This window comes from Aythya marila (assembly GCF_965140915.1).
Source record: "Aythya marila genome assembly, chromosome: 10".
NCBI classification, from domain to species: Eukaryota; Metazoa; Chordata; class Aves; order Anseriformes; family Anatidae; genus Aythya; species Aythya marila.
This window is the reverse complement of record NC_139051.1, coordinates 14,689,690-14,714,610: the sequence shown is the minus strand read 5'-3', so window position 1 is coordinate 14,714,610 and position 24,921 is coordinate 14,689,690. Positions and strand designations below refer to the sequence as shown.

The window sequence follows — 24,921 nt, the reverse complement described above, 5'->3', positions numbered from 1 at the left end:
TACTTCCACCAGCATGAGCTGCTTTATTGTCTGCTCAGAGCAATTACAGATCGAGATAATTCCTGCCGCACTGTTTCATTGCGGAAGGATTTGCTGTGCTCCATGGCCGAGGTAACTCGAGGTGACTTGTGCTGCTGAGTTATCCATCGCATTAATTAGTGGTGGGTGGCTGGTGCCCTGCTGGAGTCTGGGACAGAAGATCAGCAGAGGCTAAACCTGGACATCTTTCAGTGTGAGAGGTGCAAGTACTAAAAGGAAAATTTGTTTTTAGTAGAGCAGAGCTGGGCTTGCATGTCTTTCTGTGCCTACGTCATCTTTATTATTCTGTTGCCTAAAATGTTGGCCAATGTGACCCCCTCCAAGTGTGCAGGACCCCTTGTGTATGTGCATGCAGGGCAGGACTCCCCCTGCTTGGAGGACTTACTCCATTGCTGCCCATTGCCAACTTTTAGGAGGTCTTTTGGCTCCTTGTCCTGGGTTGTAAAGAGGCAAGGGTCCAAAAGCGGTTCCCAGTCCATGATGGCTTTCCCCTTGGGAACTGCATGACCTTGCTGGTTGGAAAGGGGAAATGAGATGAAAGTATTTGTCTGAAGTTTGAATCCCAGACTGTTTCCCCTCCTGGGCCACGCAGAGGCTCACCCCCGGCAGGACTCCACACCTGGCTTCGCGTTGGAGGGCTCAGCCTGTGGGCCATGAACATACCCGGGTCTTTGTATTGCTTTGGTACTCGATCTGGTAGCAAACTTTTTTTTTTCTTTTTCTTTTTTGTTTTTCCTTTAACCTCCTAGGAACACAGCAGTGGCTGCTGGGGAGTCCCTGCACAGAAGAAGCTGGGCGATGCCAGGCGTGGAGCTCCAGGTGGGGATAGCAAGGGGGTCCTGGGGGGGAGCTGCGTGGGTTTTGCAACCCAGCTACACAGCTTAGGAACAACGTGTTATGCGTTCCCTTATTAATAAATAAATACAAAAGTGTGACACTTATAAGCGCTTGTGAAGGCCACGGCAAACACATTTTTTCCCACAGTTGGTAACCTAGGGATTAGGAAGTGGTGGTTTTTATTTATTTTTCATAGCACACAACGAGGACGGATTAGCATGAAACTATAATGCTGTCACATGCTCTCAAAATCCTCCACACTGAGACCCCATCCAAGTTCCGTACACGTAGCAATGAGCTTTTCAAAAGAGTCATGATGATAATAAGTATTTTTCTCGCTGGCCCAGAAACCCTAACTGGCAGGGTAGAATTTCTAGGGTTGTATGGATGCATAAAACATCACAAAAAACAACACTGTTCAGTTTACTTGTTACTAAACTTGACTCTGCGTACACACAGAAATGTGTAGGTGTCTGGACTGCACCTGCCACATGAAGTCCTGCTGGTCCCATTGACCAGATCTACTTTTGGGTTTGACACTAAGCCTGCACTTTGGGTTAGGTCAATATTTGCCCAAGTTTCCTTGCACAGAGCATGGCTTTGTGCCTGCTTTGCTATTCATCTGAGCTCTTAGCTATCCTTTCTGCAAGACATTGATGGCTCAGACTGATCTGAATGGACACAGAGGCTTCAACCCTTTCTTACCACAGGTTGGACCCTGAGAAATGTTTTTTTATTGGAGGGGAAGGGAGCGGGAGACAGTAGAAAACCACCTCTTCCCTGCTCTCCTCTGCTCCACTGTGTTGGCCTCTGGTTCAGCTGAGGATCTGAGCCACAGCAGCTTGCAGAAATGTTGGTGACAAGTCAGTTCTTTAAAATACCAGGTACTGAAGCGATTCCCTGATGGTACCTCTCTCTCTTTTAGTAGGCTGATGGTAAACATGACACCTGGGGCTTGGCCAAGAGCCTTCGACAGGACTCACCAAAGTTTTGCTGCCAGCTTGGTGGGGACCCCACTGAGCCATGAGACCTTTTCAGAGCAAAGCCTTCTTTGTGTGCTTTGCACGAGCAGCATGCTGTGTTTGTGGCTAGAGCTGGTCTTAAATTGTCTTGTCCCTTTACAGTCACAGCAAAAGTGGATGAAAAGCTCAGAAACTGGGACTGGAAATCCATCCTGACATTTCAAAGCAATCTTTCCTTGTTGGGCTGAGTTCCCAGAGCAAAGGGAAATGGTGGTCGTGAGTAGAACACATTTCCCTCTGCGTCGTGGTGATGGCATTCGGCTCCCAGAGGACAACCCTCCCTTGCCTCCAGGGGAGCACAGAGATCAGCAGCACCAGGTCGTATCTGGAGTCGTGATGCTGCCCCTCCTGCCTCCCCTTCCCCTCAGCTACATGAGACGAGCTCTCCTTTTATGCTCAAAAAATGGACCGGATGAAGGTTTTCACTGCTATTCCTGCCATTCCAGAGTGCATTAAGGTATGAGTCATCGCTGCTAATTAGCTCCATAAGCACCTCTGTGGCACAAACTACATCCCAGCCAGCTGAAGTGGGAAGTTGCTTCTGCCTGGTGTTTCTCAGTGTGACTTTGTGGAGCAGAAGGCAGGAGCCCCACATTGCCTGCTGGCACTGACTGCCAGCAGTGGTGGCCTCCAAGGAGATGATGGGAAGAGCTGGGTGCTCACCACCCTCCTTTGACCGAGCCCACCCAAAAGGAACAGGGTATGGAGCCCCAGTCCTGGTGCCTGGTTGGTCATTTGAGTTCAGGATGACTTGGGAAACACGGAAGCCAAAGTCCTCCATCTCTCCTGGAGTCTTAAGCAATTTTTCCTCTCCCCTTCTGGTGCACTTTTGATTTGTTCTGCAGCACAAATGCTTCCACCCAGCCTGGTTACTGCCCTTCACTCCTTCATCCTCTTTGCCTACTGTGAATAACACAGCAAGGGTGACTGCTGCAGTTGTGCTCACACATCTCAAGCAGGTGGAGCCAGAAAAGCTCTTGCATACTGTATCTGGGTGAAAAACGTTAAAGATTTGATCAAAGTCAGCAAAAGTGTCCACCTGCCAGCTGTAACTATGGGACCTGCGCTTCGAGGCAGTAACATAGGTCTGGACAGGCACCCTCACGATGACATCCTGGTGGTGGCAAGTGACTGGAGAGCACTCCATCGGATGGGAAGGTGGAGGAGGTCTCCGAGGACTTTTCCTGCACAAGGTTGGTGTCTTACAACCCTTTTCTCTCCCATATTTTCAGCTTTGGCCTGCCTCAGCATCCTTCCCCTGCCTACCAGGACCCAGTGGCACATGTAAGGATTTGCATTTTGTGAGGAACTACCTGTTGAAACGTAGGATGATGTTAACTCCATCTTCCTTGTGTTCCCCCATGTTCCCAAGCTCTGTTCACCATCCCCAGCCCCTGAAACAGCTCCTCTGAAAGCAGATATGTCAGTCTTCACTGCACAGGGAATATTTTAAGGCTCTGAAAACAAAGTTTATTATAGCAGAGCTGCCAAAAGTGTAACCACTGCCATGCTAAAATATCCTCTGCCTCCTACATTTGTAACGTGGGAGTCTTTTATATCCTCTTTACTGCTGCTGAACCATGCATTTGTCTTGGCAGCAGATGTATGTAGACTGGGGTCTATTTCAGTGTCATGCAAAAGAGCTCTTAGGCTAAAAGATGTATTACAGCTTACTGGAAGGCTTGAAATTAACTGTATGATGATGCTGCATGAAGATAAAGACCCAGCAATTTCATTGAATTGTGATTTTATCCAGATGGGCTGAAAGAATGAACAGCGTTGCCGTCTCCAAAGGTCTCCCTTTGCCAAATTAACTGTTGAGCTGAGTGAGAGCCATGAGGAAGAGACCTTGCTGAACCAATTTTGGGAAAAGGTCTGCTTCCTTACCCGGTATGTCACAGAAGAAATACAGTTTTGGGGGATGGATTTGTATTTTTTTTTCATGCTTCACACCTGAGCTCTTGGCACAGCATCCCCTGCTTCTAATCACACCTTATAACTGCAGTTTAAATCAAAACCCGCCAGGCTGGCACAGCCGGAGCCAGTTTCTATTAAAGTGCCCGAGCAGACTGGCTGTCCCCAGTCCCGTCCCCTGCTGCTGGATGCTGAAGTGTGACCCACGGCGGCACTGGGGCGTGGTAGCAGGAGAGGCAGCTTAAAAATTCTTTGGCTGCTTACATGGTTGAAAAAAGTTAAAAACAAAACAAAACAAAACAAAATAAAATAAAATAAAATAAAATTGCAAGATAAAGCAGAATCCCCTTTTTATCCCTCACTATAATATATTGAGTAGGAATAACAATTAGGAAGAAAACAGTGTCTGGGATGCAGTCTCGGCCACCACCATCCCATCTATTGCCACCCTCCGGCTGCCCCATCGCGTGTAGGGCAGGAGAGTGCCTTGAGCAGAAATGCTGCTTCTGGCTCTGCTCAGTGTTCAGTCATTCTGAGCACTGAATAAAGCAGGAAAATTGCACACAGTCAGGTGAACGCAGGGCAGGCTGGTGAGGCAGATGTACTTGAAGGCAGAATTACAGCTGCAAAAGGGAATAAAGACATTTGCTAGCATTTCCTGCATTTTTAAATTGATCTTTTTGTGGGTTTTTGCTTTGTTTTCAGGGGGAGTGTTGTTTGCTTGGATGAAGCTATTGAGGACTTTTTCCATTAGTGGGATTTTTTTTTCTTTCCTTTCATGTGTCAGAGAACCACACGCAAGCTCCAATCTCTGCTTCATGGATCCTGAACTCCTGAAGCTGATTTTGCTACTTCAGTGATAAGGTGAATTACACAGTGTGGTGGCAGAAGAATGGGGTATGAGGAGCAGAGAAAAACATAGTCTCTCTGTACCAGGAGACCCCCCCCCCACCTCCCCAGAGCATGGTTATCCCCCTGTCCTGAGTCCAGGCACCTGATGACCCAGCAGAAACCCAGGAGGTCCTGGTTAAAATAAATTGAGTTAATTAATTGAGCAGCTGTGACATGGATGCCCTTCATCTGAAGTGCTCCCCTCCAAGAGGAGAAGGTGCTGTTGAGCTTGTTTATTGGTAATGTTATTTCTCTAAAGCAATGGTTGTCACCTGTAGTGCCCTCTTGGCTCAGCACAGCTACTCTGGTGGCTCTGAGGTGGTTATTGCAGGTACCTGAGCTTCTGCTGGGATTTACTGGGGGCTTTTGGGAATTGTGACAGTATTTCCTACGTGTTGAGACTGGAGAGAAGGAAATACTCTGGGCAGTTCCTATGGCATTGTCGTTGGAGAGCTGGCATTGTCTCCATTTCAGTGGGGATTTTATGCTGGTTGGTAGGGGAGGTTGGGCTCCGTGCACTTTAGATTCCCCAAAAATGATGGAAACCTGAGATGGTGCTTTCATTTTGTTATGTACAGCAGGTCAGGTTCTGGTCTGGAAGTCACTGGGCTGGGCTGTGGATCAGGCACATAGCTGAGGGAAATGTTTCTGGTTCATGAAAGGGTTTTTGGGGTGGTTTTTTCAGCTACTCCATTCAGACAAGTATAAGCCTTTACTTTCTTCACCATGACAGCATGTGTTAAGCTAATAGTGGCTGGGTATTTCTCTGAGGCTGTAAAATAAGCTCGTTCATCCTTTCTTTATATTTGTTGCGGGGAGAATGGAAAAAAAAAAATACAACAAAAAAGAAAGCCCTGCTGAACTCCTGCTGCCTCTCCAGACTGAGTCTCCTCTCTCCCTCCCACTACCGCATTGCTGTCGTCTCCAGCAGCATCATGCAAATTGCAGGAGCAGGGCTGGGGTCTGAATCCATGGCCGCCTTCCCATTGAGCCAGGGCTGCATCAGTTGCATCGCCTGATCCAATGACAGCCCAAATTTCGGAGCTCGTGGGCAGTCGCTGTAATCTTGGTGGCCAGATTTAGCAAAAAGCAGACCTCACCAAAAAAAATAAATAACCTCAGAAGAACTGGGATGAGGGCTAGTGTGGTAACGGTGTCTCTGCTTGAGAAGCTGCAGAAATTCCCTGCTCTTGGAACCTGATTGTGTAATTGAAATCCAAGCCTTAGCGCCTCAACAATAAGGCCTAGGAGGTATTGCAGGTCTGGTGCTGAGGTGCTGCTGTGTAATCCATGTGTGCTGCACCTCTGCTGCCCTTTGAAGCCCACCAAGGAGGGGTTGCACAAGCATCTCAGTGCAGGTGGGCTGCTCAAGGAAGTGAAATTTGTGGTATTTTTCAGCTTTGCAGAAGTCCCCTGTGATATCCCCGTGTTCTCTGGACACCTCGGCCGTGAGCTCCTCCTGTATTGCGTTCTGCAGGAGATAGTGCTGCTGGGTTTGAACTTTGTAGAGGAAAGGGAGGCTGTGGTGCTTAAAATAAAGGCAAAAGCCTAGAGAATAAATTGTCTTGAGAAGGATTTGACTGGATCAGGGTTAACCTTTTCCATACAGTGTATGTCCCCCTCTTCCTTCTATGGATATTCCAGGATTTACCAAGAAAACACCAGCTCCCCTTGAGACTGTCTTGAAGGGCTTGAGATTTCAGACCTTGCCCCTACCCCACTGCTTTTCAGGTTTGAGGAGCTGCTTTATTTTGGCTAATCCATGGGCTGTGCCGACAGGCAGGGCTGGCCAGAGCAGCTTGGCCTGAACAGGGAGCACAAAAGCAGGAATTGCACTGTTGGAGAACAAAGATTCGTGGGAATGGTTGAGGAAGGGGGGATGTGGAGCGAACATCCCTCATTTCTCTCCAGCAGGTTTAGGACCTATTCTTTGATGTGTTTTACTGGTCCAGAAAGCAGAGCAGCCATCCGTCCTGCTGAATTCCTCCCACATTCTTGTGCTGCAGCGTGACTGGTGCAAATGCCAGCAGCTGGAAGACTGAAATAGCAGCTACCATTGCTTAGGCCCCACTGATTTGTCCTGTGGCTTTTCTATGCCCTTTAATCTCCAGTAACTAATCCCTCACTTCCTTGCGGTCTTTCTAATTCTGTGCCCTGTGCTGGTGCTTCCTGTAAACAGCGGGTCTGGTGGCCCGTAATTGAGGCTTTTGCTGGCTGCGCAAAGGGCATGTGGCAGGGCTGTTCTTCAGGCTGGATGTGGCCATTTCAGAAGGATGAATAATGGAAATGAGCAGCCTGGTTCTCCTCTTCATCCGGGCAGGAGAAGTCAGGGCAAGCTGCAATGAGGCCAGTGAATAATTCAGGTGTAAAACCAGGACACAACACCAGGTTCCATCGCCCTGACCCAATACCTCACGCTTTCTGGTCTCCAGAAACCGTGGATAGGCCAGTGCTTGAAAGCACAATTGGTGTAAACTGTGTGAAATGAGGTCCCTGTGGCACACACTTGCACTGGTACTTGCTCTTCTCTGCAAGAGTCTCAGCTTGTGCAGAAGCCATGAGCAGATCTTCCTCAACCCTTACTAACCATATCTCTTGTCTAAAACTGTGAATGGAAATTAAGGGCAGAGCTGAAGGCCTGTGCTGATTGAAGGCTTCTCGTGATGTTCTTCTGCCCAGGGACTTGGTCCTTCACACTCCTGTATATGTGAAGCCTCCAAATGCTCTGGTGTGTGCTCTGACAGCAAGGAAGATGCAAAAGACATTTGCTGACCAAAATATCTTCAACTGTTTTTTGGCTTCAAGTTGTTGAAAGATTTGGGTTATTAGATACCAATCCTCAAGCCTGATAGTTAATTTTCTCCAGGTGAGTTCATACTGAAGTGATGGTGGATCAAACAGGTTTTCAGCTTTTCTTCTCATCTGAAATCTCCTCCGTCTGGGTTTCTGTTGCATGATTGCTTACATGGATCCCTCCACAAATCTCTGAGCATCCACCAAACCACGCCATTTCAAAGGTGCACAATGCAAAGCAAAGCCTGCTTTCAGTTCTGAAGGCACAGCATCAGCTCCTGGTGCTTCACAAGGAGCCATGGCCAAGTGTGTACAGGGGCAGTTGGCAGCAAGTATGTGGTAGATCTGAGTTTTCCTGTGACATGCCAATGCCCTGGTCGTATCTCTGTGTGGTGCCTGCATCCCAGCTGGCTGGTGGGCTGAGACGTGAGCGAGGGGTCTCCTTCCCTAGCACGGGGGTTGAACAGAAGCAGGTGAGGAGCTGTGTCTGGCTGCCCACGCAGCTCCAGCCGGACAAAACATTGGCAGGAGTGACCCCAGAGCGTCCTGTGGTGATCAGATGGAGGAGGCGCTTCTCTTAATGCACTATTTTCCAAACCACCTTTCCCTTGTGCTGCATTATCACAAGATTGAGCTGTTTCTGAAACATAGCCTGACACGGAGTCAGACTAAAGCAAGGCTCCTGCAGGCCATTAGGTGGTTGCCTGAGTCCTGCTGGAAGCATCACCAGTGTAGATGAAATTGCTCTGTGTGTATTTATGCCTATTCTCCCTGGCCTCAGGTTGACAGTGTGCCTCCATATCTCTGTTCTTTCCAACAACAGGGATGCAAGCAAGTCTTGAGAGGGTCAGAAAAGCTTTGCCCAGCAGCAGGAGTCTTTGAGACCCGACACCAATAATCCTTGTCTGCAGTTGATCCCTTTGGCTCCAGTCACTGCTGAGCTTGCTGGTGGATAAAACCACTGTGCTGGATCAAATCGATACTAAAGGAGCCTTCACAAAAGTTAATAGCTAGTGGTCAAGAAGAGTTGCCAGACTCTTGCTTTCTCAGTAACTAATAAAAGTGCTTTTTAACACAATTAATGTCATGTCTTTCTAAAGACTGAAGGAAATTGGAATTGAGACGTTTCTATTTTGACAGACTCAGTGGAAAACTTCTGTTCAGACTGGTAGGAATGAAACCAATAAATTTCTGTAGAAACTTTCTGAATTCAGCCTTCAAGATAATAGATAGGCTGTTCTGACTGTGGATAAATAAACTCTGTTTTTATAAGTGTTTAAAGACCTCCAGGATGACGAAGTGGAACATACTTCAAGTCTCCAAAGATGGGAAGTGGCTTCTGAGTCAAATGCCCTCCCATGCCAGGCCTCATATTTTAGACTGAGATCACTCTTTTTTGATTTGTTGACAGCTTTTCCATCGTGTTCTGAAGGCAGGCTGAAAATAGCAGTGAAACATTCCCCAGCTGGCAAACCTGCTCTTAAAGAAGGCTTCCCGGGGGACATAAAGCTCCAGCTGCAGCCCAGAAAACTGGCTCATCAAGCGATGAGTGAGGTGGAAAACCCAGTCTTGGGTGACAGCAGACCTCCCCGAGCATTGCTCATTTCTGGACGGTGGTGAAGGTGACGCAGGGCACCTGAGGAGAGAAGGAAGATGCCGTTCCCACCAGCAATGCTTAGAAGGCGGCTTAAGGTGGGAGGGGTGGAAGCATCTTGCTGCCTTTTTGCCTCCCCATCTTGTGAAGACCAACCCCTGCAGCCCCTGGCTCTTCTGGCCATCCCAAAAGCAGGCAGTGGGAAGGCTGGATCGGTGCCTTCTGGAAAAGGTGACCCCATTTATGCAGGTCTGGGGCCTAATCCTGCAAATACAACCAAAATAGTCATAACCCACAGCAATGGAGGATAGAGGGATTATGCAGCATTAGCATTGCAGCTCTGCTTGCTTCCTCCCCCTCCATCTCTGCCCACTGACGTGGATCATTGTGCTGGTCAGAGGCCAGCAGCGTGTGCTTTGTTTTTAGCTGGGTGTAAGGTCCCCTTCCTGGGGAAATCCATGTAAATGTTGTGGATCACGGCTTGGTGGGCTCTGAATGGATGCAGGTGCCTGTGGTGGCACGTGGCCAGAGAACCACCGTGACCTGGGGGACACAAGTGGGGTGGCTTCGGTAGGTGTCAGAGGTGTTGTGAGCATGGCCCTGGCCAAGCGTGCCTGGTTTTGGTGCCTTGAGGTTGAACGCCAGTGATTGGCAAGGTGTTGGGGAGCCAGGAAGAGGCACCAGAGTATTTCATGGGCTGGCCTAAGGAGCTCAGTCTCTGCTTTCCCAAACAGAAAGGGAAGTAAGATTTGGTCATGCCTTGTGACGTACAAAAGTGATGTAAATGGGGGAGTAATGGGATTTTCAACTTAGTAGGCAAAGTCCTGCAAGATGCCTGGAAATGGATACCAAATTAATCCAGCCTGTGAACAGAAAGCTCTATTATTTAGAAGTCGTTAATCAGGGAAGTAACTCAGCAAGGCTTGTGCAGATCCTCCACTGCTGAGAATGCTTTGATCAAGACTCGTTGTTGTTCCCTTTCCCCCAAAGCAGATGCTGTAAGGCAGGGCTGTGCTTGCCGCGGAGCCGAGGGGGAGCAGCAGAGGCTCTGGAGGAGGCTTTGACTCGTGTTCAAAAGATGGCCCAGGAGAGGAAAGGCACAGCAGCATCCCTCTGGCTCAGTGTGTGAGCTGCCCTGCACCTCCGCCGCTGCTTCAGAAGCACCTCCTGGTCTCTGGTCGCTGCTGCTCAGGAGTGGGGGAAGCTCTTTTTGAGCAAGGGAAAAAATATCTGCAAGTAGCAGGATCACAGTGATGCTGGCTGTAGGAAGCACGTGTCCCTGCTGCCAGAGACACCACAGTTGCTACAGCAACTGCAAAGCACAGAGACGAGCATCCTCCTTCTGCCACCATCCATCCCCCAGAATAAGGCAGAGCAAGGAAGGTGCTGGGGTGCAAGAGACAAGTGCCCATGGCCGTGCGTGCTCCATGCCCCTCAGTCCCGCTGAGCACTGGGTTCCCAGATCCATTCCCAGGTTTCCATTTCTTTCCCTACATCTGCAACCACCCTGGCAGCCCAGCCTGCCTTCTCCTCTCCCCACAGGGGTCCGCTGGGTCGGATGCTCAGCCCCCAGGGCTGTCGGGTTGAGGATGTGATGCTGGGGATGCTGCAGGGAGCAACACAGCCGGTGGGGGAACGGGAGGCTCACACTGAGCTGTGTTTTGCTGAGCGCCTGCCATCTCATCGCCGGTTAAATTGGGCTCTCCGTGGCTCCCAGCACTGCACCATCCTGCTGCGGCAAAAGTGCCTGGCTTCCCCCGGTGCTGCTTGCATAAATATTTAATGTCAGGAGGAAGAACTGCTTTAAGAAATGCTTCAGTGCTTGCATCCAAACAGAGGTTGTTTCAGGTGGCTAGAGCAGGCACGCAGACAGACAGACACACACACACACACACACACAAAAAAAAAAAAAAAAGCTTTAGCTGTATTTTTTTCAGAATTGTTCCTCTATTGAAAGGGTAGAGGCATTGTGATGAAGCATGATGGGTGGGGGAAAGTAAGGAGGTTTTGGGTGCCTGGAGGGAGGAGGGACGGCTGGGGTCTGTCCCGCATACTGTCCCCACCTCCACGCAACTGTCACCCACTCTCTTACCTTAAAATGCTTTAAAGAGGTGCCTGGTTTGGAGCTTTAGTGGAAAATGCCTGAAGACTGCCTGTCCCCAGGCCTCAGCTGGGCACTCTGTCCTCCCCCCAGCCCTGGATGCATCAGGTGTGTTCTGCAAATGGAAATTCAAAGGCATCCACCTGCCAGAGGCTTCCCAGAGATCTATTGCAGTTCCTCACAAAGCAGTTTGAGAAGCCTGGATAAAATCGCAGTGGGAGCAGATGTGTTAGTCACAGCCAAAGCACGCATCAGGCCGTCCTTAACACGGAGGGCAGCTTGAGATGGGGCTGACCCAGCAGGGGAGGGTTGGTTCCCCCTCCCAGGGCTCCCAGCTGGGATATTCAGCCAGCTGTACAGCTGTAGTGCAATTAGGTCTTCAGATTAATTATGTGCAAAGGTTTCTGTGCATCAGATAGCCAGGACGTGGACAGTATTGGCTATTCCCTACAAAAAATATTAAACTTGAGGAAGGAAATGCTTTTGCTGCTAGGAATTGGGAAAGTGCCAAAGGAGAAGCTTCTTTTGACTCTTTTCCTAAATACTTGCTCCCGGCAGGAGCAAAGGTGGCATCCCAGGGCAGCCAGGTCTTCACCTTGCCCAGGCAGCTGCTTTGAAAGAGCTTTTAAAGAGCTGTGCAGCTGTAAATCCTGTGGGGGATGGCCCAAGGGGTGATCTGAAGCTGGCTGCTGGTTACCTGCCTGCCTTCGTATCATCCGTGTTCATGGAGAAGGTGCTCAAAGCCACCAGCCAGGGATGACGGTCATCCCAACCCCTTCCTGTGGTGGTCAACTTCTCAGAGCATGAGAGAACAACCAAAACCTGGAATGAAAGGAACGCCCTGTGTCATCTGCCCATCTCTGGCAGATGGGGTTGAAAAAACAGCCTGGAAAAAGACTGGGGAAGTGGCAAGCCCACATCCCAGAGCCCCTTTTGCCATCCCACTACATTTGTTAAGCAGAAAAGTGCATGATCTTTATTTTAATGGACATTTCATCTATTTCAGAGCCGTGCACAGCCCCAGTGAAGCCCAGGACAGAAGGCAGACACCTGGAGAGCTGTGCTTACCTGAACATCTTAATTTTATGTATTTTTATAGCTCAGAGTCATTGTCCTTGCCTGGTGTGACCCTGGGAAAGTGCTCTGCTCCAGCTTTTCCCAGGGAAACAGAGCTTTGGTAAAGCACTGGTGTTTCGAAGCAGCAACCCTAGATGTGATTGCAGTCCCTCTGCCTTTAGTATGCCTGCTGTGGGTAGGGGACAGCAGAGAAGGGCATGGGCTGTGCTCAGAGCAGGGTTTGCAGGATGATGCTGGACACAGCACAGTACTGAAAGAGTTACAGGTGTGAATTAACCCTACAGCCCTGTTGCACAGAATGCCAAGCTCTTCAGCTTGATTTTAGCAGCCCCAGCATTGTGTTTTTGCCTCAAGTGAAGGCTCCTCAAGTGATTGAAGTCCTCCCTGTCACTGGTGATAAAAAGCTGTACGGTTAAGAGAGATCTTCCTCCTTTCTTTTTTCTTTTGTTTCTTTTCTTTTTTTCTTTTTTCTTTTTTCAATCCTCCTGCTTAGTTTCCAGCTGGAAAAGAAGGGGTGTTTCTGAGTTATTAACAACTTGGTAAAATGGGCAAATAAAAAAAATTGGGCTGAGAATACAGCATGCTTTATTGGATCTGATGCCTGAACTCATGCTGCTACAGAGGTAGCTCTGTGGCACACACCAGCACCTCTTGCTGCATTGGCTTTTGTTTCCACATGCTCAGCTGCAGCAGTGAGCAAAAGTGCCGAAATGAGCTGAGACAACTTAGATATTTGACATGTAAGCAGGAACAGCAATATCCCAGCCCAGATACATCCTCTGAACCTCCTGTGCTGCGCCCAGACAGCCATCCTGTGGGTCACAGGCTGTGCTGCCTGCAGTGAAACCCCCTGGCACATGCACCGGCGGAGGGTTTGCAGCCTGGAGATGTGACTGGTTATATTTCTGGGTGAAAACACATTTCCATCCATGCAGGACTCAGGACGTGCAGCCCTCTATATTTGCGTTATTGTTTGATGCCTCCTGTCTCAAAGAGGGGCAGCAGGGGCTAGAAGTGGGGCTGGGGGTCCCATCCTGCCCCTGCCTTCAAGCAGCAACCAGCCAGGCTTTGAAGGGTTTTCCAAAAAAAAAAACAAAAAAAAAAAAACAAAAAAAAAAAAAAACAAAAAAAAAAACAGCAGTTAAATCAGTGTCTCAGCCCTGCTCAGAGGATGTGCAGGATCAGGCCTTGCTTATCTCCTTCCCCCTCCCCAGCCCTGCCTTCGCGCTAACCTACTTTCTTGCTTTGTGGAAAGAACATCTTGGATTATGGTGCTGCAAATGAAAGGATTCAGTCATTGCATCAGGCGAGTCGCAGGTAAGCGCAGGGTTTAATGTCAGCTTGTTGGCAGCTTCTTTATTCCTTTTTTTTTTTTTCTCCTTTTCACAAACAAGCCATCTTTGTGTGAATGTTCATTTTCCTTTTTAGCCAGGGCATTTCTCAATGTGGCTTTCCAATAATCCTCGTGGTGCAGATAAAGCAGAGCCAAAGCAGATCTCTTTCATTGTTCCTGCAAAGTGCCCCCATCCCATCCAGAACTGGGGTGCAGCTCCCAGCCCCTGCCTCCAGGTGGAAGGACAGAAATTGTGCCCAGGTATTGGAGCTGAAATCCTATGATGAAACATGATCTTGCTCTAACTCCTTCCAGTATTGGGCTTTGTTTGCGATAAGGTGCAGGCATCAACACCCTAGACCCCTAGGGTTAATAATAATTAAGGGGAGAAATGAATACAGACATGAGCTCAGCATCTCTTTACGTCAGCCTGTTCCTCCCAGCCACCTCCACCTGCCTCCCCGGAGCAGCCACCAACCTGCTTCCAGCCTGGCACAGCATCTTGGTGGCCCTGTTCATCTTCTGACTGCTTTCCAGCCCCAGCTTCCAGCCCCTGTAGCACCTCCACCCTCGCAGACCGCCCCCTCCACCTCACAGGAACTGCAGGCTCCGTTTTTGCAATCGCAGCGCTTGTCTGGTCATTGAGGGGTCATCCAGCCACACCTGCAGCAGGATGGGGCTGGCGCAGAGGGAGATCTGCTTTTAAATCCCTAAGCTGCCCCCAAATCCAGCATAATTCAAATGCCAAAAAATATAAAATGTGAAATAAAAAAATAAATAAGAGACTACCATACAGCTATCAGTCCTTTATTGCCGTGTTGATATATTTCAGATGCAAGTCCTGCAAATGGGGAAGACCTAATTTATGCACACCTTTGGGTTAACTGAAGTTCACGGCATTTTCGCAAGGAACCAAGTTCTTCCCCAAGGAAACATGGTTCTCCCCAGCCCTGCATGAGGTCTCCAGCTATGAGACCAGCCAGAAGCATCATCCAGGGTGTAGGCAAGAGGAAATGCAACGCTACACATTCTAGCAGCTTGGCTGGCTCCTGGCGGGTCTCAGGCTGAGTGACCATGACATGGGCCACCAGCACGGACTGTCCTCCCGAGGAAGGTGCAGAGGTGGAAGGATGGAAAAGGGCTGTGGGCAGTGGCAGCTCTGGGGGAAGCAGAGGAGGCAGCAGACCTGCTGGGAAGCTCATTTTGGATCATGCTCACCCATGACTGTCTTCCTCATCCAAAGCTAATGCAATTAAAATATTGCTGGGTAAAATAAAATAAAATAAAATAATAAAATAAAATATAAAATAAAATAAAATAAAATAAAATAAAATAAAATAAAATAAAATAAAATAAAATAAATAAAATGCAGTTCCCAGCCTCTCCCGGTGCCCCTCTTCTCCTAAGTGAGCCAACCCCATGGAGCACACAAGCCTGGGCTGTTCCCACGTCCCTGCCATCAGCACTTGCAGGGCAGCACAACCAGCTCCCAACCCCCTTAGGGACACTTTGCTCCAGGAACCCCCCTTCTCTTGAAACCCCAGCCTGATGATTGCCACCAGTTGTCACCGTTTTGTCTCATCTTTTTAGGAACAGCTCCCCCAAGCACTGGGGATGCTGGTGACGTGGTGTTTGCTGGCCCAGTGAGGGTCAGGTTTGAGCAGAGCCAGACTGCAGGCTGGCTGGCATTTTCAACAAGCAAAATGATATTCTTTTATGACCTCCTTCATGTCTTTAAGAAAATTATAATGGATGTCAGAGCAAAAAAGCCACAGTAGGGTAGGATTGGGAAGTTTCTGCGTGTCCTGTTATTTGCTGGAGATATGATCGGTGCTCCCTCTTTGAGACCAGAGTGGCATCTGTTAGGCTCAGGCTCCCTCTAGTGCCTCTACGTCCTGGTGTCCCAGCTTCTCCAGGTGGCTTCTCCAGGGCCTTTTGTCCCTGGGGACCATCCTTCTTCCCCACTTCCCTCCAGCATTGCTGGTGTGGGCTTACACCACAGCCAAACCCCGTTTGCCTTCTCCCCCTGCCCAGTAGCTCAGCAGTTTTTAGGAAGGCTCCATAGCTCGTGTCAAGCCAAGTCCTCTGGGCTCCTTCCAGCCAGCACCTGACCCTCTCAGCACGTGGATGTGTTGGCACCAAGGGCACCCCACGTTGTGCCCGCCTTTCACCATGGGCTGGGGCAGAACCAGGAAACTCTGGGAGAAGTTTCTCCCATGCCCATCTTCCATAAATATCAGGACGCCACCAAAATGCCGTGTCAGATGTCAACAAAGTCCTGCCCACCTCTCTTTTCAGGTGGTTTCTCAGAAAGCAGCAGTGCTTTTCTGAGCTATACCCAAGGGCATCAGCACAAAAGCCACATCAAACCCAACAGGGATGAGTTGTGTAATGTGAGGGCATCGATGAAGAGGACACCGTTGTGAGAGACACTTAGAGATTTTTGTTTTAACTTATGATATTTTTTTTTTCAGAATTATTTTGCAGCAGTAGTAATTACCACCCTTTTTAATGAGTGCAGCACTTGTAATGGATGACACACAGGATAACATGCACTAATTACATCTGTAATCTCTAAAAGCATGGTTGGAGGTTCCAAACCAGCTGGTGGATCGTGGTGAGGCTGCACTTGGAGACACAGCAGCTCGTTAGAGCTTGGGAGAGACTCGAGGGGTCACAGCCCCCTGACAGTGCATGATGGGCATGATCCTGCCCTGGAACATCCTTTCTTTTTTTGATATTCTGCCCTGGAACTTCCTTTCTTTTTTTTGATATTCTGCCCTGGAATTTCCTTTCTTTTTTGGTATTCTGCCCTGGCTCAACCTTTCTTTTTTGGTATTCTGCATTTGCTTACAGTCTGTTACAAACAACCCTGGAGGTTCCCACGCTCACACCCGTAAAGGAACGGCAGTGCCACCATTTTATTGTGCTTGAAAGAGGATCGCTGAGACTGTAAAATAAAAACTTCTGCTTCTTCCTGCTCAGGAAAGCTCAGAAATGAGTGAAAAAAGGTTGACTGTGTGATTCTGTGGTTTTATGTAAGGCGGCAGGGAGGGATGTCAGGGCGGCCAGCGGGTGTTTTTTCCCTTCCATCCCGGCCCCCTGAGGCCATTTCTCGTTGGGGGCCGTGTGTGGGGGGGACACCGAGGGTGCTACAGGGCCGGAACGGGGGCAAGGCGGAACCATGTTGCGGGCGGTTCGTGTTGCGCACCGGAGCGTTTCGAGCTTCCGGTGCGGGCGGGCGCCATTTCCCAGCAGCACCCGGGGTTTGGTCTTCCTCTTCCGGCGCGGCGGCGGCGGGCTGCGGTTGGGTGAGTGTCGCGACCGGTCGCGATCCGCCGCCATCCGCGGGCAGGGAGGGGAGCAGGGGAGCCGGGCGGGCCGGGCCCAGCGCCATTATCCCTGTCTGTGTCCCGCAGGTGCAGCCATGGCCAAGTCCAAGAACCACACCACGCACAACCAGTGTGAGTCGGGGCGGGGGGGGGGGGGGGGCGCGGCCCTGCTGGGGGGGGGCTGGGGATGAGGGGGGCGGGGGGGGGTGGTGTGGGGCGGCTGCTCCCCAGTCCTGGCAAACGGCCCCAAATCTCTGGGTTTGGGGCCTGAGTGCTAAGGGGGGAGGTGCAGCCCTCGTTTGAATCCAGCTGGGGTGCGAGGGGCTGGGAGGCTGGTGGTGGTGGTGGAGGTCTGAAAGGCAGCTGGGCCAGCTCCAAAGCGGGGGTTGAAGTTTTAATTTGAGTTGTTTCCTCGTCTTCTGCGTAGCCCGCAAGTGGCACAGGAATGGCATCAAGAAGCCCAGGACCCATAGATACGAGTCCCTCAAAGGGGTGAGTATGTCTGCTGATGTTTTTGGGCTGGTCATTCGCATGATAAAACCTAACCCTGGTGTTTCTTACTTTGATTGTCAGCTTCTTAGCAAAGGGGAGCTTGTGTTCTGGAGGGTCAGAACCACTGGGGGTCTCTCTCTCATCTTGTGCTCACCTTGCTGGCAGCAGTGAGAGTTCTAACCCGTGTGAAATCCGCATTGCACATCTACAAAGCTACTTTTGAGTTACAGGCAAATTTTGTCTCTGTCACACATCAATTGTTTCACTGCTCTTCTTTTCTCTGATTCCTGCTGTGTCTCCTCTGTACCCTCCAGTGTTGTTTCACTGGCTGTACTAATACACTGAAGCTCGTTCAGAAAGTGAGAGGAGCTGGCTTTTCTGGATGGTGCACGTGGAAATGGCAAAATCCTGCTTTTTCTGAGCTTATACACATGGTACACCACCGTCTTTTTCCATGCTTGAAAGAGACAGAAAACGCAGGATGTCTTGGCTTTGGAGGGGGCTGTGGTTCCGTTTGCCTTGCAGATGTGATGATTGGCTTTTCAGAGGCGATGTAAAAGCTTGTCTGTTGCCTAGCTCAGTGAAGGCTTGGCACCCTGAAAACAGCTGGGCTGTTTCTCAGTGTGTCCTCTCACCAAGAGCGTGTGAGTTGAGATGGCAGAAATTCTGTGTGGACCAGGTGAAATGCTGCTTTCAGCAAAGTAACAGATGTTTCTCAGTGGGATGCTGACGGTTCTGAGAATTGCTCCTAGCCACGAAAGGGTGTGTTGTGAGCTGCTGCTAGTGGTCAAAAAAATAAGGAGCAGCTCTTCTCCATGCTGGTAGATTTTTCCTTTACTATAAGAAAGAAAGGCCTGAGGAAACTGTTGATCTTTGCCAAAGGATTGCATGTATGTATGCTCACCTGGCAAGATCTGTTTGTGATGCTTTTGATTAAGAACGTATCATGACACCGAAATGAAGTTTGTCTTGTTTACATTTTTATTCAATTTATCCCGTTCTTTCTATATAGTTATTGCTGGGGCTTGGGATTCTTCTTTGTTTAGAAGTAAAGGAAAATAGTTCAAAGGATGGCTGTACCTGGTTAAAAGAATTCTGTTGAAATGAGAAAACCAAATGAGAAAATTTACTTGAATTAATTGCAGCTAGCATTTGGAAATCATTGAAGCATAACGGAAGCATGTTTTTTTACCTGTGTCTTTTCTGCAGCATGGCTTATCTTTTTTCTTCGTTTTTATAGGTTGATCCCAAGTTTCTGAGGAACATGAGATTCGCAAAGAAGCACAATAAGAAGGGGCTGAAGAAGATGCAGGCCAACAATGCCAAGCAGGCAGCACTGCAGAAAAAGGACTGACGTGGTTTAAGACAAAGAACCAGTTTTCTTGTTGTCATGTGTTAAAACATTTTGTAAGAATAAAATTGGATGTAACAAAGTCTTCACCTCCTGAATTTGAGGAGAACCCTCAAAAACATCCTGAGCTGTATTTTAAATGCCAGTCGTGTCATCATGTCCGCGTGTAGCATCCAGTGTGTGGCTTTGTTGTCTGGCAGGTCAGCAGGAGGGGTTGTGTATCGGCATTCTCAGCCTCCAGATGTATGAGCTGAAACAGCTGCTGCCTCCTCAGTGCTGCAATTGGTGGTACAGGTTATGAACACCTACGAGTTGGCAGCCTGTTTTCAGTTGTGGAATGGTATAGAGTGAAGCTTTAAAGTATAAAAAAGAAGCAACGTGTTTTGTGTTGCTTGGGCTCTTAGATGATAGCGTTCAGTGAAGGTAGAACTAATTTTGATACTGGCATGCACGTTCAGAGCTCTCATAGTGCAATTTCTACAGTAGTTCTTAGTGCTGTCAGAGCAAGATCAGGCTTCCAAGGGCTATGCAAGCATCTGCTGCTTTACAATTCATGTAGGGTAGCTACAGCAACAGCAATCCTGAGAAATGGGAGGGTTCTGAGCGCCAGCTAGAGTGTTATAGAGGTCCTAGTAATTAATAGAAGTGGTTTGTGGTGTTCTCTAAAATGCTTCAAGTGTGATATGGGATACAGGACAATGTAAAATAGCCAGATTTTCATAGCTGCTGTAACAAAAAGTCCCTATCTGATGAAGCTTGCTGGCTGGTGAGATCATGGGAGTAGTACAGGAGATGTGGTGCCATGACAGGGTTGTTACTGTCACATAGATAGAGGTGGACTTTGCTTTCCAGGTCACACCAGTCAGCAAAGCTGGTTCAAAATGAGTGGTTTTGGTGCTGAAGTGAGCCGCCCGTTAAAAGGCAAGGGACTTATCCTGAAATTGCAATTGCAAGACTCGTCCACCTGGTGGTGTGAATTCACTGATAAGCTCAAGAGCTGGAAGTATGTAACTTGTGACTTTCCGATATAGCAGCAAAACACCTGCTGGATGGAAAAAAAAATGCAGCAAAACATCCAATTAGTGTAGGTGACTTTTTTAAAAATACCTTAGCTAATTACTGGAATTAAATACTATTTTGAAACAAGGTAAGTATTTTGAATTCTGTGTGGCCTGAAGTGATTCCACAAAAGTTTTCCGGATTTCCGAACGTTTCTCAAATCTTTTTGACTGATAAAAATACCACTCGGCTGTAAACCAAGCAATACAAAGTGATTTACTAATTTAAATCTCAGGAGCTGAGGGTTCTTGCATTCTGAGGAAAGTGCAGCCCGCACCTCTATGATTGCTGCTGCATGCATCTCTTGGGCTCTTCTGGAGGTTGAAGTTTCTGATCTGGAAGAACTTGGTGGCTGTGCGAGAGCAGCGTGTGGGTAGGGAGGGGTGATGTGCTGGGGAAGTTGGAGAGTGAGTGGTCAGCCCGTTTGTAGAATCTGCTAAATAGCTGGGACAGAAAGGCTGCCTGGTCCCTGCTGCCTGCATTTGAGCAAGATCCCAATGATCTTTCAAGGTCCCTTCCAACCCCTTCAATTCTGTTATCCCAGAGCTGCAGTTCCAGTTCACAGGCAGCTCACCTCAGGATGCTGCTGGTGTTGGAGGAGGTGAAGTGGCTGGTCCACCCACCTGAAGGAAGGACAGTGTGCTGCTGGTCTGCACAGTGACAGTAAGTAAAAGAAAACACGATTTGTAAGGAGATGGCTTGGTGTTTCGCTGCACCTCCACCCATGTGTCCAGATACCCAACCTGCTTTCAGTTCTACCTTTTAAATCTCCCACTAAGGCTTGCCTGTCTAAGAAGGCAGATTTCATCTCTGCGTCTTCCCCAGAGGGCTCATGCTGTGAGAATAATGCACCCACAGGATGTGGTTTGAGGGAAGAGAGAGAGGCAGGGGTTGGACTGTGACAAAGATCTTGGCACGTTAATGAGAAGCAGAGGGGGGAAATTGGGCTTCCAGTGGCCCCACAGAACTGGCCCAGGCCTGCCTCCATGCAGTCTTTTCATTTTGCTGCCCTTCATGCTGCCCTTCAGAGGGACAGCTTCCCAAATATGGGCTTGCTGACTTTCTGACCAAAATAGCGGCTGCGTGACAAAATGCAGCACAGAGGAACGTAACCTTAATCCAGGCATCATTGTGAAGCAAGAGACAAGAATTTGTGAGCTTCCACGGCAGCTCGGTGTCAGGTTTGTTGTCGTCTGCACCCCACCGCGATCTCCCTGCACACGTGGTAGCCTGGCAGGACGCTGCCTGGACATCGCTTATATCACCCATCACAATTTCGGACCCTGTGACAGCTCAGTTCCTGACTTCCCTCCTTCCCTTCCTTGTGGCAGGCATCGTGCCAGCCCAGAAGGGAAAGCTGCAAATGGGTGTCTGAGCTGACGTGGCTCCGTGGTGGGTCTTAGGCGCTTTCACTCGCCTGTGAAATCACCTAAATTCTGTCTTGCTTTGTGTTGGTTGAGGGAGCCCAATGATCCTTTTTGGGAGGATTATATCTGCAGAGCACAGGAGAGGGAACTGGCAGCTGTGGCCCACTTGAAGCTATTCCCATTATGCACAGCTCTGTCATCTTTGACATTTAAAAACTTCAAAACTCATATGACTAAGTGCTCGGTATCCCACAGGAAGCCAATGTGTTTGAGAGAGCCTCTCTGCTTAGCTGCTGCCGTACATCAGGTTACATGTTACTTGCTGCTGATGACTTCTTCCCTTTGCAATGAAGAGGACTCAGTAAGTTCTAGTTCAGCTCCTTTTTTCCCTTCAGTGAAAATAAAAAATAGTGTGCAAAGGGCACGTAACCAAATACTGAAGAGCTCATTTTGCAAAGGTGAGCAATTGCACTGAAGGGGAAGAGTACAAAAATGCAGAGGAAAAAACAAAGCAATGGGAAAGGCTCTGATGGGGCAGGATAATCACCAAGGATGTGGGTGTTCATGGTGAAAATGAAAACCAGGGCTGGACACATATTGCTCTGCTCCCTTTCACTACCTTTCAGTATTGTGCTCAAGCAAAAAATAAGTGAACAGAACATGAGTTCTGCTTTGCCCAAGTTTCAGAGCTGTTGCAGTCATTCCTTTATGACAGGGTATTTGATTTGGCACAGTGAGATGTTTCTCTGCCATGGCTCAGTTCACTGCTGCTACCATGGTGGCAAATGCGTAGCTCTAGGAGAAGCCTATGTTTTATTAGGGGTATGCCTACAAAATGTTCTGTTCTCATGTAGTCAGTCCATACAGCAAAGTTTTACTGAGATGCCTTGAGTATGCTGAAAAAGCTGCAAACCAGGGTGGGAATTAAATCTACTATCAGCTAAATTGAGCAGAGCAAATGGCCTGAGGACTGCGTCCGTGTCCGGTGGCACGTACTGCTGTCACCTGGCAGCACAGTGCCCTTTCTTAAGTGGGGGCAGGTGGTTAAGATAACACAGATTTGTGGGCTGTTACGGAGCATTGAGTGGCTTTTTGCCTAATTAAAAAAAAAAAAAAAAAAAAGTGTGAATATTTTGGTGACTATTTTTATTTCATTTTTTTTTTTCCAAGTAGTGCTTGTGTATGTGTCACATTCCTTAGATGTCTCTGGCACCAGAATTTAACAAAAACATTCAGGGAAAACTAAAATTTATTTGGAGTTACATAGATGTGTGGACTTCTGGGTGTTCCTCAGTCATCATTAGCACGGCTCCATGCACATCCCCTATGTGGAGGGTTTACCCGAGCTGGTCCCGTGCTAGTTACAGGTTTGTCAGCCATCTAAGTCACTCGGCCGTCTGTCAAGCTGTGTTACATTCCTAATGCAGTTGCTCCTGTGTTTTAGCCAGCAGTGAAATCCACCCGCAGCGCTCCACCCCATGGCATTTGCTGGCTTACTCTTGGAGAACAGTCAATGTGCTGAGACAAATGGATCTTGCAGCAGTTTTTCTGACTTCATGTGCTGACCTGCTGGTGCACCTGGTCTAAGGACTGAAAAAGCCCAAATATTCCCCAGCACGGCTGCTCTTCTATGGAGAAGTTTCAGCTGCTACAAGACCTTGGTCCTCTTCCTCTCTAGCCACCACTGTCCCTGTTTTGCTCTCAGGGAAAAGAGAGGGGCAGTGTCAGTGAGGTTGTTGTGGGTCACTGCTGCCTGTGCCCTTACTCCTGGGGCTCTTGGACAAAGGGTAGAGAGCTGAGACATGGCTGGGTGCCTCCCCCCAGCCTTTGCAGCCTACTTTTCCCTGGGGTCACAACAATCCAAACCTTCCCCCAGGCCACCAAGAAGCACAAAAGGAGGGAGTTAATCTGGGAAAGTTCCTTATTTCTTCTCTTTTTCACCATTCAGTGAGTCAAAGCCTATTCTTAAGCAGTGGTAAATGTCTTGGAGATGTCCCTGGTGGGTTTGGATTTGATCTGGACAGAGGAATAGAATTGGGCTGTTGGTGGTACATGCTGAGATGAAGTGTGGGTTGCCTGTAGGCTGGATGGCTGTGGGGAGATTTGGTGTCCCTGACACCTTTCTGGGCTAGTCAGAAAGAAAAAGAATTCATTTTACAGCGGCGGCATTGCAATAGTTATGAACATGGCTGAGGCCCAGGTGTCTGCACTTCTGTGCAGGTTTCCAGGCCTGTGTAAAATGTTTCAGATGTTTCCTTAGAAGTAGTTCTCAGTGGGACTTGTGTAATGACTTGTGCTGCTTGGGAGATGGAAAATGATAATCATAGCACCATCTAGGTTGGAGGAAAATCTTCAAGATCATCAGGGCAACAGGTGCACTGGAGACAGAAGACAGCAACAACAGCCTTTCCCACCGCAACACTTCAGCCCAACACCTTTCTTTATCTTCATTGGCTTCTGCTGCAGCTGCAGTTCTGCTGAATCAGCAAAATCTTTGGGGTGGGCTCAGGGAGAAGGCAGGGAGCCACTGTCCCTGCTCAGAGACTTTCTAAAGGAGACTCAAATGCAGGTTGATCTGGGGTGGGAAGGTTGGCATGACTCTTGTCTTTGGGTAGAAGCACTGTATGCACACAGAGATGCAGCACAGGCCCCTTGCTGGCTCCAGCTCTGCTCTGGCCCAGGAGCCAAGGCACCAAGGGCTCAGGATGCTCAGGGAGCATCTGGAAGACCCAAAAGAGTCTTCCAGATATTTGCATTAGGAGTGTTCCTAAAATATCCTGGATTTTAAGGAAAATCTCCTGCCCAAGCTCATTTCCTTAGTTTCTTTGATGTTACAAACCCTGCTTGGGTAAAACATTTGGCACTTGTCCAGAGGAAAAACAGAGCTATGTCCTTCCAACCAACCGCTCTTGCACCCTCGCTTCACCAGTTTTAACCTCAAGCCTGCTTAGTTTGAATTAACAGTATTTCAGTACTGCCTTGAATGAGGACATGCGTCAGGTCAAAAACACAGCTGCTCAGTGTGTTGTTTCCATGGAGAAGATGTGTTTTAAGAGGAAAGGAAGAAGCAAGGATGGTGGTGGCATCTCCCCTGGGGCCAAGGGCTGCACCTCAAGTGCTTGCACCAGAACAGCCTGGTGCTGTGCCCTGCCAATGTTTATTTTGCTTGGGTAAACGTTTGATTTTAGCAACATGAGTGCAATGCGTGAGCCGTGCTGGGGTGTAATTCAATGGGAGGAGGCAGCTATGTGCAGGGAGAGCTGCTAATGCTGCAGGAATGCCACGCTTCCTTGGGAAGAGAGAAGACAGTGCCTGGGGCGCCTGGGACAGCACTGCTCGTCTTCCTGACTCTGCTGCCACCCTGCGTGTGGCTCTCAAGGCTGTATCAGGGTCATGCCCTGCTCAGAATCTCTGGGGCCCAAATAGATGTGATTTCTGAGGGAAAAATGGTGGGGTTCAGTTTCAGTGTGAGGTGCTGTTGGACCATGGTGCTGGTCTCTCACAGTGCCACCTGCTTTCCACAGGGCGGTGTGAGACAGGAAGAAGGCAACCAGCCTGGCTTAGGATTGGCTTTTATTAGTGTTTCCAAATAAAATAGAGGTTTTCCTTCTGTGTACACCACAGGGTGGAAATAGGGATGGCAGGGAAGAGGGAGAGGTATCCCTTTTGGACAGCCATGGTGACGCTGGGGAGGAGAGGCGGTGTCTCTCACAAAGGGT

General features: G+C 48.9%; 1 protein-coding gene across 1 annotated transcript; it reads left to right on the top strand.

Moving 5' to 3' along the window:
• The first annotated feature begins 16,863 nt into the window (after window positions 1–16,863).
• On the top strand, window positions 16,864–18,909 carry RPL29 (ribosomal protein L29). Its single transcript, XM_082767884.1, has 4 exons — window positions 16,864–16,912; window positions 17,021–17,065; window positions 17,361–17,425; window positions 18,666–18,909. The coding sequence occupies exons 2-4, from the start codon at window positions 17,029–17,031 to the stop codon at window positions 18,777–18,779; spliced, it is 216 nt and encodes a 71-aa protein (XP_082624010.1). The 5' UTR covers window positions 16,864–16,912; window positions 17,021–17,028; the 3' UTR covers window positions 18,780–18,909.
• The last annotated feature ends 6,012 nt before the right edge of the window (window positions 18,910–24,921 follow it).

Bases quoted from the DNA above. Each gene is read 5' to 3' on its own strand.
- RPL29 (XM_082767884.1), top strand. From the start codon at position 17,029: ATGGCCAAGTCCAAGAACCACACCACGCACAACCAGT. The intron at 17,066-17,360 runs GTGAGTCGGGGC...TCTTCTGCGTAG, and splicing joins CCACACCACGCACAACCAGT to CCCGCAAGTGGCACAGGAAT. The intron at 17,426-18,665 runs GTGAGTATGTCT...TCGTTTTTATAG, and splicing joins GATACGAGTCCCTCAAAGGG to GTTGATCCCAAGTTTCTGAG.